We start from the raw sequence: 13,291 nt of genomic DNA, 5'->3' as shown, positions 1-13,291 counted from the left end.
TTGAGAGAGAAAGAGAGAGAGCGCGCGGTGATTCACTCACGCTGTTTGTGAAGTTATGTCTCACACAAGGTTTTCAAATTACTTTATAAGTTATTTAATGAAGAAATATGAAGGTGAGTACCTCACCTTCAGCATTATAATTATTTCACCCGCGCCGGACAGAGACTGAGACGGTGCAGCTGCATGTCGTACCAAACCTCTCACTGCAGGCGCGTCATCAGCTTGAGATCGGTTGTTTAAGATCGGCCTTTTTAGAGACCGCCGATCAAACATCCCAACGTGATTATCAGCCGATAGTGATCGGTAGCCGATCAATCGGAGCACCCCTAGTATAAATAATAATTTTACTGGTCCTAAGTCTCAACAAACATTATTATGGTACCATGTATATTAAATAAATGTTCTTAAGTATTCTGATAAAGAAAACACTTTAATAAACATGAGGTCCAAAAAGGGAACAATATTATGGTACTAAAAAATATATAGAAAAGGTGGAAACAAAATGTACAAATTGTCAAAGATAAATATCCCTGATACATGAGATACTAAAGGGCAGTCAAATCAAAAGATCAGAGTGGTTACATTTTATAATAAAATAATTAATTAAAATGAAAATGATCAAAGTACCATAATAATCAATTTAATTCAGTTCCATAGTATAAAGGCCTGTTCACACCAAGGATGATAACTATAAAGATAACAATAAAGATATCGTTCTAAAAATCGTTCTCAATATTAAAGAATAGCAGGGTCCACACCACAGCTATAACGATAAAGGCACAGAGAAACAATATCGTTGGAATCACTTTCAGAACAATTTTTTCCAGCTAAAGAAAGATACAATCATTGACACCCAATCAGAATCCATCCTGCTATAACAAGCTTGAGAATTTAAAGCGGCAGATGAGCATGCGCTTAGAATAAACAGACGATATCGGCCTCTGGTGTGGACGCTAATATTGTTATCTTTATAGTTATCGTTCTTGGTGTGAACAGGGCTTAACTCAAAGCACCACGTCATTTGTAACCATCTATCGCTGTACCGTGGTACTTTTTCGTTTAGTGATGACTCTGTAAACAGAGGTTCAGATGGTTGATCTGACAAGGGCAGCCCTTCACTGTTAACCTCAACCTACACACACAATGCCACTGCTGTCACAGCTGGAGATGGGCGCTCTTCACTGAGAGTGTGTGTATGTGTGTGTGTGTGTGTTTGTGTGTTTGAATGTGCGAAAGCTGCTGCATGTGTGTAGTGTGTGAACAGTATTCTCAGAAGCCCTCTACCCCCAGCTGTCTGCTGTAGCTAATGATTGGTCCCAGGGGGGCTGTTGGGAAGAGGAGTGTAGAAATTGAAACAGACGTTCGCGTCCCTGCCACAACGTGTGTGGCAGCTGGGAGCGCCGCTCCGCCATTCATACGCGGGAGGGAGAGCAGACTCTTAAAGTCATGAATATCAATGGTGAACACGGAGTCAGTGATGAAGCATCAACTGCCAACCTGCCGTGTTTCCAGCGAGCTCATATCACTATATCTGCTTTGTAGAGCCTAAACGGCACTCATGGTAAACACGGTGATCTTGGGAAAAGAAAGAGGCCTTAAGTGAGGGTTTTGTGCTACCACTTATAGAAACAGACAGTCTAAATTTACAGATTATACTGCAGTGCATTTTTACTAATTTAATAATGTCCAATGATAGTACATTTTCATTTATTTAGATACTATTAATAAATAATATTTAAATATTAAAATACAAAATTATTGTCGGTAGTATCTTTGATTAATAAAAATGCATTTTTTTTTTTTTTTAAAGTTAGTGTCAAAGACACTATTATATTATTTTATATACATTTTTTTATTTATTTTAATATATTTTTAAGCAAATGTAATATAATTTAATTATTAAATTATATAAATAATAAAATAATATACAATTATTATGGGTAGTATCTTTAATAATGAAAATAAATGTTAATATATATATAAAAAAAATTTTTGTGTGTGTGTTTGTGTATCTTGCACAAATATGTATCTATATATACTCAAAATTCACTAGTTAGTAATTTACAATTATCTATTTAAATTGAAAAGTGATTAAAATGGTGAAAAGTGCCTTGATAACACTTTCCCTTATGAATTAAAATATTAATGTATACATTTAATCTCATAATCTTGACATTTGATTGAAGAAATTAATTTACAAAAACATTTATAAATTTACATGTATATTGTCCAGATACCACAGTAACATTATCATTAGGACGAATCTTTCTTGCTCGTCTTTGATAAAGATAAAGCAACAATATTGATTGAGAATTATCGTAATTGTGTAACAAGGCTAATTGTTAAACCCTCTAATTTGTCTCTTGCCATGTGTAATTAAGATCAAATCCCACAGTGCATTTGAGTAATCCTCCGCTTCATCATTTATTCATTATCAAGCTGTTCTTATTAAATGCCTCAATCATTATTATTAACCGTGTCTTATCAATAAAACACCACATTGCGTCGGTTTACCATATGAAGCGGTCACCGTACGGAACTGTCGCAGGGAAACCGAAGTGTTAAAGGTAGCATTAGCTAGACGCTAAAGTCATCGGTGCCTACGGCGGATCGGGTGGCTGTAGTTTATTGTCCTGTACCCCCTGCGCCGCCTCCATCTCTCTCTCTTTAAAGAGCATGCTAGCCCAGCGATCCCTCAAGGTAAACCCCCAAATTACGCCTAATGTTCTACACAGGCTAATGGTTGTTGGTGCCATTAGAATATGCGTTATTTAGCTCCGCGGGTTTCAGACACTCCTCGTCAAGCTAATAGAGGTGAAACGGAGGTGTGGTCCAGCTCTTGTTTTTCTCTGTGGTTGTGGATCTTCACTTGTACTGTAAAATGTGGTGGAAGTGGGTTGTCGAACTGTAACCTGTTTAGATGATGTTTAATAACATAAGTGCATCAGTTGTGCTAGGAAGCAAAAAGTTTTTGGTTTTTATTTTATTATTGTGTGCGTGTATATGAAGAGTTCATTTGCAAAAACCGATAAACACCACGTAAAAAAAATTACTGCCATGCGTTATTCTCCACATATAGCACGTTCTGAACCCTAAACACGTTTTGTCACAAAAGTCGGTATTGTCCGCCGTCAAGGCATCGCGAGTTCACGTTTTACAGCAGAAACCAACAAGCGCCCTTTTTGTTTATGAACAGAACCCAACAAGTCCATTTTAGCGAATCAGCGTGCAGTATTCAGGTCAGGTGACAAGGCTGCTAGTCACTTCGAAAAGACTCGCTAGCTGAGAGGAGTTTCGTCTGGTCGCATCTACACTGATATTAATCAGATACGTGCATTATTTGCTTCTGCAGTGTAAGCGGACAGATCGATATTCCCCTGTTAATGCGAGTTGTTATTCCCCTGTTAATGTTAAATATTTTTGAAACATCTCACAGTACAGATATATCTATTACAAATAAAACATCTCTAGTTGACTAGCAGAGTATTTATTAATTTTGTTTGTTTGTTTAAAATAAGTGGCGATCTGCCTCTTGAATGTGTTGCTTTTAAAATGATGCTGAGTGCTGGTTGCCGCTGTTATCAATGCCGGCGACTAGGGATATGCCGGTATCAAATTTTCATGTTGCGAAAGTATTCTTAAAATGCATTCAAAATTCTGAATAATTTGTAATATATAATTATTCACGGTATTTAGAAGTGCCCACGATAACAATATCGTGCATATTCATTACCGTGATATATCGCATTACCGAATACCGGCACAAGTCTACCGGCGACTCATGCACAGACGAGTGCTTCAATCTATTGCTAACTGTTGTGGAGACTCTCTATTAGTTTTGGTGAAAATACAAAATAAAATGCACACAAACCATCACTGATGGACACATTTGTTTTAATGAGGAAAAAAACTATACAAGGGCGGATTAGAACCCCAAGTCCCACTAACTTAGCAATTACAAAGCAATTACTTGGTTTTGTTTACCTTTGAAACACGAAATGTGGAGTTATCTGCTTTGGCAAAAAACGACTGTTGGAGTTGTCTGCTTTTGCTAAAAAAAAAAAACATTTAATGTATTAAAAAACATACTTTCAACGAGCTTTAAGTTTGTAAGGTACCTGTATTTTTTTTTTTATTATTACTTAATCAAATGTGTACTGTGTATATTTATTATGTATATATAAACACACACACATGCATGTATATATTTAAGAAAGATATGTTACGTTTATAAATTTTATATATTTATATATGATATAATTTATATGAATATAAATATACACGTAAATACATGTAAATATTTTCAAAATGTATGCTGTATGTGTGTATCTTTATATATACATAATAAATATACACAGTACACACACATAGTAAACAAAAACTTTTATTTTGGATGCGATTAATCGTTTGACAGCACTAATATATATATACATATATATATGAATGAAATATAATACATAGTTTATATAAAGTTAATACAATTTGGCCAGTAAGAAAAAAAAAGTAGCAAAAATGTTTGTGGAGTTTGACTGTAAGGATTTCAGGTTTTGTCATCTTTGGTTGAACTTCATGTCTGTTTTCTTTCCTCCAGCCAATGGGATGTCAGATCCTCTCAGCTCCGCCCCTGGCATGAACAGTGCCACCAGTCCCAAACTTGAGCCTCCACCATCACCTCATGCCAACCGTAAGAAACACAGACGGAAAAAAAGCACGGGCATCACCAAACCGGATGGCCTTTCTGCAGGGAATGAAGGTAAAGGGATGCAAAACTGTACAAGTTTGTGTTATTTGTACAAAAAATTACCATTTACTGATTCATCTATATCTCACTGTCCCATTGGTAACAAAATAACACAAACACCAGTTGTTCATTGGCTATCAGTAACGGTTTTAGCATTTGTAGGCTTGTTTTAGGTACAAAATGCTCTCATATAAAAAAGTCCAGTTGGCCTGTGGCTAATAAAATAATTCAATCTTTTTCTGAATTAGAAATCTTCATTGTTGATCCATTGTTTTGTGCCATGTACAACAGAGATGATGTGTCATGAAGACGGTACCACTTGGGTTTTATTGCCCGTCCCAATGACAAATACAGTCTCCTAATTGGTTGTTATTGAGGAAACAAAAGCGCTTCCCTCAGGCTGTTTTGTTGCCAATAGGCAAAATCCATCAACTAGATGGACACCGTCCATCAATGATGAAGACACAGACACTTCCTAATAAAATTTTTTTTTTTTTTTTTGGAAAACCATTCAATAAATCCACATTTAGCCTATGTGCATCTTTGAAGTCACACAAAAAGACCACAATCAAGCACTTAAATGATGAAAAAAAATATCTGTAGGTGGTATAAAGACATTTAGGGTTTGAAGAAGGATTTTTGTTTAATTTTCATCCGTTTCAGCTATTTAAATGCGACCAGGATCAAGTTTAATTGTGTTTTTACATGAGCTAAAATTGCATCAAATGATCCAGCGCCACTGTTGTGGCTGTTTTATTAGTTTTAAATGTGTATGGATGACATTACAAGCTCAAGGGATCGCAAACGTGGTCATTTCCCATTGCAGCAGGAGTTAAAGACGTTCTTAGCGCTCGTTCTGTCTCATTACGCAGACAGTTCCTCAAGAGTACGAGGTCTAACCTCTGATTTTCTTAAGCTTGGCTTGGTCATCTGGCAGAATAACAGCGGCTGAATGTGTGTGCGGACGCAATTTCCATCATGAGCGTCGTCGTTTTTGCCCCTGTACAGCCTGAAAGGTTCTATTAGTGCGTGCTTGTCTGTTCTAGTGAGTGCATGCAGAATACAGACATATTGCTTAAGTATGAGAATCACTCACATGGAGCAAGTTGTATCTGCTGAAGGCAGAGGAGTGGGAGAGATGGGAGGGGTGGAGGGGGCGCTTGGATCCTTGAATAAATTGCTATCAGTTTATCTCATTTACGGGGCAATCAAAAGCGGCGAATGCTGGCAGAAATCGAATTTTAGCTGTTGTGAAGCATCATAAATCAAATGTGCTGTCGCTCTCGAAGAAGGTTAGGCAACTTTTTCGTGCTTTGCTTTATGAGCGAACGTCTCCGGGAAGTGTCCGGGAGATTTTTACAGCGCTGATTCACAAATAGTCTCGGGCAGCTGATGGTTTTACGTGAACGTCCACAATTAAGACATGCTTAGACAACTAAATGAAGTCTTTTGATTCAAGCAGGCCTTGACCATTTGAACTGTCTCGACCCTGAGTTTGAGTTGAATCCAACAGCAAACAGGCCTTTAATTCCTGTCTCCATTTGAACAGCTTCAGTGGAGCATCTCCTCCATTCCCGCTGGATGTACGGCGGTATAATGAACATCTCAGGTGTTTAAAAGATGATCCAGGTTTCCTGGTGAGTCGACTGACAGGAGCTTTAATGCCTTTGTGACCATACCTTTATCTTCGCTCCTGTAAAGGAAAGCGATCTGCTCTGCCATTCTGGAGCTTGATTAATCTGGGCTTGCTGTAGTCTTCTATAGGAAACATGCAGTTTCTACAAATCTACTTATTTTGTTTGTAGTTAACAAATAAGGCTGCATTCTCATAGCACACTTGCAATTCTTCCTTTATAGCAAAGAAATAGTTTTTGCTCAATAATTTTGGATAATTAGTGAAGTTTTTAACATATTTAAACATTAAAATGTAATAATAAAATAATTAAATTTAAATATAAAAATAATAGGTATTATCACTAGTAGGAGTTGTGATGATTATTACATTTTTAAATATATAACTACTACTGCAGTAGTAGTACCAGCTATTACCACTATTACATTTGAATTAAATTATTAATGTTTAAATATTTAAAGCTAATATTTCAAAACAAATTATTTTCTCATTATTATTATTATTATTATTAATAGTAACAATTATTATTATTATTTTATTTGTTTTTGTATATATTTAAAATTATTATTACATTTTATGTTTTTTAAATATTTAATCTAATCTAATCATTATTATTGTTATTTTTGGTATTTACGTATTTAAACGTACACAATTTTAAATACTTTTTAAAATATTAATTATAAAATCTCATTTATCATTATATTATTATTATTATTATTTGTTTTATATATATATATATTTAAACATTATTACATTTTGTATGTATTTAAATATGAAATATTTAATCTATTTTATTGTTTTTATAATAACATAATTTTAAAAAATTATGTTTTTATTATTTATAAAACAATTTAATATTGGTTCTGCATATCGATAATCAGACATTTGACCATATAAATAATCAGTATATAAAATAAGCAATACGATCTTCCAATCATTTAATCAGTTTCCTGATTCACTTTTGCTCTAAATACAACGTTTTTTTTTGTTTGTTTTTTTTACTTTTAAATAGTTTTTATACTGATATAATGATGTCCAGGTGGCATTACTTGTTTTGATCCTCCAGGCTGATAAATACACTTGCCCAGCTTCCAGACAGCCGGCAGCAAATGAAGCTTCATGTGTTTTTGGACCAAATGTGTTGGTTCCTTGAAGCCCTGTGCCTCTGTTAGACCTTGTAAAGAAGATAAATGCGACTGCATGTACTGTATATATTTGTACATTCACATGCATCAGATCATTGTTGGGGTGTGTTTATGTCTGCATTTACCTTCAGTTCATTGTCTGAAGTGCCGTGTGTGTGTGTGTGTATAAGGGGTGTTATTGTTTACACTGTGTGTGTGCGTCTGATGGAGACGGTGAGTGCGTTCTCGCCTCCTCAGTGTTTGGCCCGTATCCCCCCAGGCCCGTGTCAGTAATGGGCGCGTGCTGATTGCTCTAATACAGGTTAGGAATATTGCCTTTAATGATGTGTAAAATGAGCAAACGCTGCCGCTGACATTTACAGATGGCACAGGCAGGTCTGGTTCCTCCCAGCTGCCCGTTAATTCTTAGACACCAGCTAGCATCTCTATAGGCCCAGACCTGTTTAGTGTACTAGCGCACATGTGTTGGATTCAAGATTGTCACCCATTGGAGTTTGTAAAGCAGCACACACGCGCACACACCTTGACTTAAACCCCTCGTGGCTTTGCGCGGCTCTGATGTGATGGATTTGTGGTTGCGTGGCTGTGTGCTCTGACAGAATAGCAATCGGGTCACACTGGCAGGTCCAGATGTGGTACTGGAGCAGGCGTCTGACCCAGAGGGCGTTTGGACTAGAATCATCTGCTTTCATTAGATGGGATGCACTTGAGCAAATGTTGGCAATTCCTTTTCCTCTCCTTCGTTCTCACTCTCTGTGCTAATTTGCTTTAATTTTTTGTGTATTCATGTTGCTGAAGTAGATCTCACCTTAAAGATCAAAATCGACCCTGTTTAGTGTTTCAATAAAGGTTACTGGTCTTATTGTGCGTGATTTCAGTACATACACTGTAAAAAAAATTCCGTAAAATTTACGGTAAAAAACCGGCAGCTGTGGTTGCCTGAATTTTATCGTAAAAAATATGGTAGCAATGTTTTAGGTTTTACGGTTTTAACTTAAATTTACAGTTAAATACCGTAATTTCATTAACTGATATAATGTTAATATACCAACCTACTGAAGTACAGAAATCTGTTTTGTACCTTTGTAATACACCGATAACAACCAAAAGCAGGTAGTGATGAGAAAGTCACATTATGAACCAAAGCCCATCACAAGCAGCTTTTAAATAATAACATATATAGAAGGTGCACAGTGTCATTCACACAAACACTAAACACCATCATGGTAACTCTGTGTGTGTGTGTGTGTGTGTCTGATGGAGACGGTGAGTGCGTTCTCGCCTCCTCAGTGTTTGGCCCGTATCCCCCCAGGCCCGTGTCAGTAATGGGCGCGTGCTGATTGCTCTAATACAGGTTAGGAATATTGCCTTTAATGATGTGTAAAATGAGCAAACGCCGCCACTGACATTTACAGATGGCACAGGCAGGTCTGGTTCCTCCCAGCTGCCCGTTAATTCTTAGACACCAGCTAGCATCTCTATAGGCCCAGACCTGTTTAGTGTACTAGCGCACATGTGTTGGATTCAAGATTGTCACCCATTGGAGTTTGTAAAGCAGCACACACGCGCACACACCTTGACTTAAACCCCTCGCGGCTTTGCGCGGCTCTGATGTGATGGATTTGTGGTTGCGTGGCTGTGTGCTCTGACAGAATAGCAATCGGGTCACACTGGCAGGTCCAGATGTGGTACTGGAGCAGGCGTCTGACCCAGAGGGCGTTTGGACTAGAAGCATCAGCCTCCATTCGATGGGATGCACAATTCGTTTTCCTCTTCTTCATTCTCGCTTTCTGAGCTAATTTGCATAGATTTTTGGGGGCTTTTCAGGTTGCTGGAACAGATCTCAAATTAAAGACCAAAATTGACCCTAGTTAGTGTTTCAATAAATGTTATTGGTCTTATTGTGCATGATTTATCAGTACATATTATTCAAAAGAAAAAAAATGCTTTATTCCTGATGGATGCAGTCAAGTTCCAGAAATGAATACTGAATGCATTAAATTGATCAAAAGTGACATTAAAGACTTTTATTTATGAAAAGATTGCTGTTTTCAACATTGATAATAAGAAGAAATGTTTCTTGAGCATAAGTTAGCATATCAAAATGATTTCTGAAGGATCATGTGACACTGAAGACTGGAGTAATGATGTTGAAAATTCAGCTTTGCATCACAGGAATAAATTACATTTGAACATATATTAAAATAGAAAACAGTTATTTGAAGTTATAAAAATATTTCACAATATTACTGTTTTTACTGTATTTTTAATCAAATAAATGAAGCCTCGGTGAGGATACAAGACTTTAAAAACATTTTAAAAAATCTTACCGACCCTTAACCTTTGAAATGGTAGTGTCTGAGTGTGAATGCGGTGTGAATAGAAACATGAATGAAAGATCGCAAGAGCGAGGAGGAGAGAAAGACTGTGGTTTTAGATGTTGCTTTATTTCTTTTATTGTAGCGTATTAATTAAGGTAAGTTGTTTCTGCCCTCTTTGCCTCCAGTCCCTCAGATTGGATTTTAACTGGATGTAGTCAGGCAGAACCTGCTCTTCTCCGTCTCATTACTGCTAATTTCTGAGCACCAGTGGCTGATTGGGAGCTTGTGTTATTGCACATTTTATATCAACAGAACTCAGAGTCTTTGGGTAATTTTTGTAGATACAATGCTTTCGTTTTTCCTTTAATGCAGTGCATTTTCACTTTTATTTATAGACCTTCACTAAAAGTCACATGTTTGGGACATTTTCCTTATTTTAGAATAAGAGAAAAGTCGTCGGTTCTTTAAAATAATGCATATGAAAGTATGGAAACAACCAACAAATGTTAAACAATTTAAAACTCTTATTTTTGTTTAGCTTCATCTTTGTTTAGATTCTAGGTCTGATTATTCTAGACAATTACTCAACCTCAGTGCATCCTGGGACGCTTTTAAATAGTTTTGATGCAGTTGTTGACATGTTTTTCCTCCAAATTTAAAAATGTGTTAAAATTTGAATTAAATATTTTAAAAAATAAAAATGAAAAATAAAAAAAAAATTATATTTAAATAAAATAAACTAATTTGAAGTATTTTTTTATTATTATTATTTTTTCTTTAATTTTTTTTTGCTTTTGTATTTTTAATTGCTTTAAGTGGAAAAACTGTAACCTGTATATAAACCCTGTACATATAATATTATATTTGAAGCCTAACATTTGGATTAGTTAAAAAATTGGTATTGTTGATCCTGACATGCAACAATTAATGGTCCATTTTCTCTTTTTTTAACGGTCAAGTGATTTTCTTTTTATTAAAATGAACTGCTGTTCATTTGGATGTGAATTATGAATTTTGACCACTGTATATAGAGAGCAGAGAGGTATAGGATATGTTTCTAAACCTAGTGAGCCTATCTAGACAGCATTTTAGTGCATTCAAATTCTAAGTAGGCAGCTCACTAGATTTAGCAATAAACTTTTACACTCCTTTTTATTCAAAGAAATATTACTGAATTAACAGTTACTGTTATTTGTGCGCTTGCTAACAACTAAAGCACAAAATGAATGTCGATTATCCTCTATTCTCTGTGGTTTCAAGCTGCTGACATCAGAAACTGTTTTTTTAATAATTCCATATTGAAATTACCTGTTGTAATGGCTAATTTATCAGATGGCCAGCCAACAGAGTAATTGTCTGTGTTGAGATGCAGAGGTGTGTAATCGTTGGACAGTGCAATGCAAAATAATTGTGTTGCTTTTCATAATAGCAGGAGAGAAACTGTATCACCACAGCTAAAATGTTATCCAAATGTATTCCCTTTTGTAATACTAAAATACGAAATATGTGCACTCAAGAAAGATGTTTGCATGATCTGCTAATTACTCAAATCAAAAGTCAATATTCTTACTGCTTTAATTTGTACTAGAAATGAAATATGTTCCCTTATTTTGACCACATTTAGAAACAAATACTACTAAAGTAGTTCTAGAGAGCTTTGAGATATTTATCCACATGAATTGTGCATCCCGTCATACATTTGTGGTTGATTTCCAGCGAAAAGAAGCATGAAATGTAAACAAAGTAGAGAGATCAACTGGGGCGACAGACCTTCACCCTTTAGTCCTTGATTTAGACACAAAGCTGCTGGCTCTGTATTGATCTCTGACCTGGAGTCAAGTCCCGTGAATAAATCGGATAATTGAGGAGGGTGTCAAACTAATTGGATTGTTGCCGTTCGCTTGAGGCCATGCAGTGAACGGGAGTCTTTGACAATCATATGCATGTGTTCGAGTCATCATATGGAGATTATTGATCGGAGACGAGAGCAGACGGAGATCTATATACTTCACATTCAAGATAAACCGCTGCCTTAAAACCACGCTCAACATTTCATCTAAATGTACAGTTGTGTGTGGAGTTTTTATTTAGAGATAGGTGGTGTGATAGCAGAAATGTCATCTGGTAGAGACTTTCTACCATGTACCATTTAATGTTCATTTTTTATGAATAATGTTATCTTTTGGTTTTATATTCATTAAGTTCCAAATAAATCGTAAAATCCATAAAGTAGGCATTAAATAATAATATAAAAAAAATAATAATATACTGTAAATTTAAATTGTAGTTTATATTCTTTGTTATTATATACTTTATATATTATTTCATAATTTCTTGATAATTCATGATAAATTCTTTAAAATTGAGACCTCAATAATGTGTATAATGTAATTATATTATTATATGTATAATACAAAGTGAGACCTCAGTAATGTGCTAATGATCATTTACAGTGGGCGTCAATAAATGGTGTTATGTTGTGCGTTTTAATACTAATAAACAGCCTTTTTTCTGTAGAACAACTGCAGTGATTGAGTCTGTGAACTTATTTTCGCCTCATGCAGCTTCATTGGCTATAATACTCACGTGTGTAATCATCGTCCCGTACATATCAAAGTAATCATGGTTTTGAAATGAATATTGAGCAAATTGCAGAAATGATGGTCTGTTTTTCACCTCTCGCCCCTCATTTGAGCTCGGTAGAAACGTTGCAGTACCTCGCGTGTGTTTTTGCGATGTGGAAATTACTGTGACCAGAATGATTAACCCACATTATATTCTATTTAGGCAGCTGCAATAATAATGAGTCTTCACTGGTAATGAGATAAGTACTCTAATGGATGTATTTACCTTTTTAATCACTTGGATTTTACGATGCTGATGAACAACAGCAACTGACACTAATCGCAGATACCCATAATGCACCTTGGATATTGGCCATTTAAATGTTTGTGTTTTCAGCCTGTAGTGAAGATGATCTGGAACTAGGAAATAATGGCATTTATGTTTTTGTTTCTTTAATCTGCAATTTCATATTTTTAATAATTTTTATTATTATTTTAATGTAATAATTATTTAATATAATATTTTTAAATAAAAAAAATTAAAATAAAGTTTTTAAATAAAAATTATTACAAAAATAATTTTAAGCATATATATATACACACACACACAAACAAAATGTAAAAAAAAATTTATTAATTGCATTAAACAATACACATTTGTGACCCTGGACCACAAAACCAGTCATAAGGGTCAATTTTTTTCAAATAAATAAATAAGATTTCCATTGCTGTATGGTTTGTTAGGATAGGACAATATTTGGCCGAGATACAACTATTTGAAAATCTGGAATCTGAAAAAAAACAAAATATTGAGAAAATCACCTTTGTCCAAATGAAGTTCTTAGCTATGCATATTACTAATCAAAAATTAAATTTTAATATATTTA

At 35.2% G+C, this 13,291-nt stretch overlaps 1 protein-coding gene across 1 annotated transcript in view; it reads left to right on the top strand.

The window, feature by feature from the left end:
* Nucleotides 1-13,291, top strand: part of LOC107732092 (arf-GAP with GTPase, ANK repeat and PH domain-containing protein 3) — a 177,268-nt gene that overhangs the window by 143,148 nt on the left and 20,829 nt on the right. The window contains exon 13 of the mRNA XM_016543339.1: nucleotides 4,592-4,753. Within this exon, the coding sequence (XP_016398825.1) occupies nucleotides 4,592-4,753 (162 nt within the window). The remainder of the gene's footprint in view (nucleotides 1-4,591; nucleotides 4,754-13,291) is intronic.

This window comes from Sinocyclocheilus rhinocerous, unplaced genomic scaffold (assembly GCF_001515625.1).
Source record: "Sinocyclocheilus rhinocerous isolate Xijiao unplaced genomic scaffold, SAMN03320098_v1.1 scaffold97, whole genome shotgun sequence".
Classification (NCBI taxonomy): Eukaryota; Metazoa; Chordata; class Actinopteri; order Cypriniformes; family Cyprinidae; genus Sinocyclocheilus; species Sinocyclocheilus rhinocerous.
This window is presented reverse-complemented; position numbering and strand designations above follow the sequence as displayed.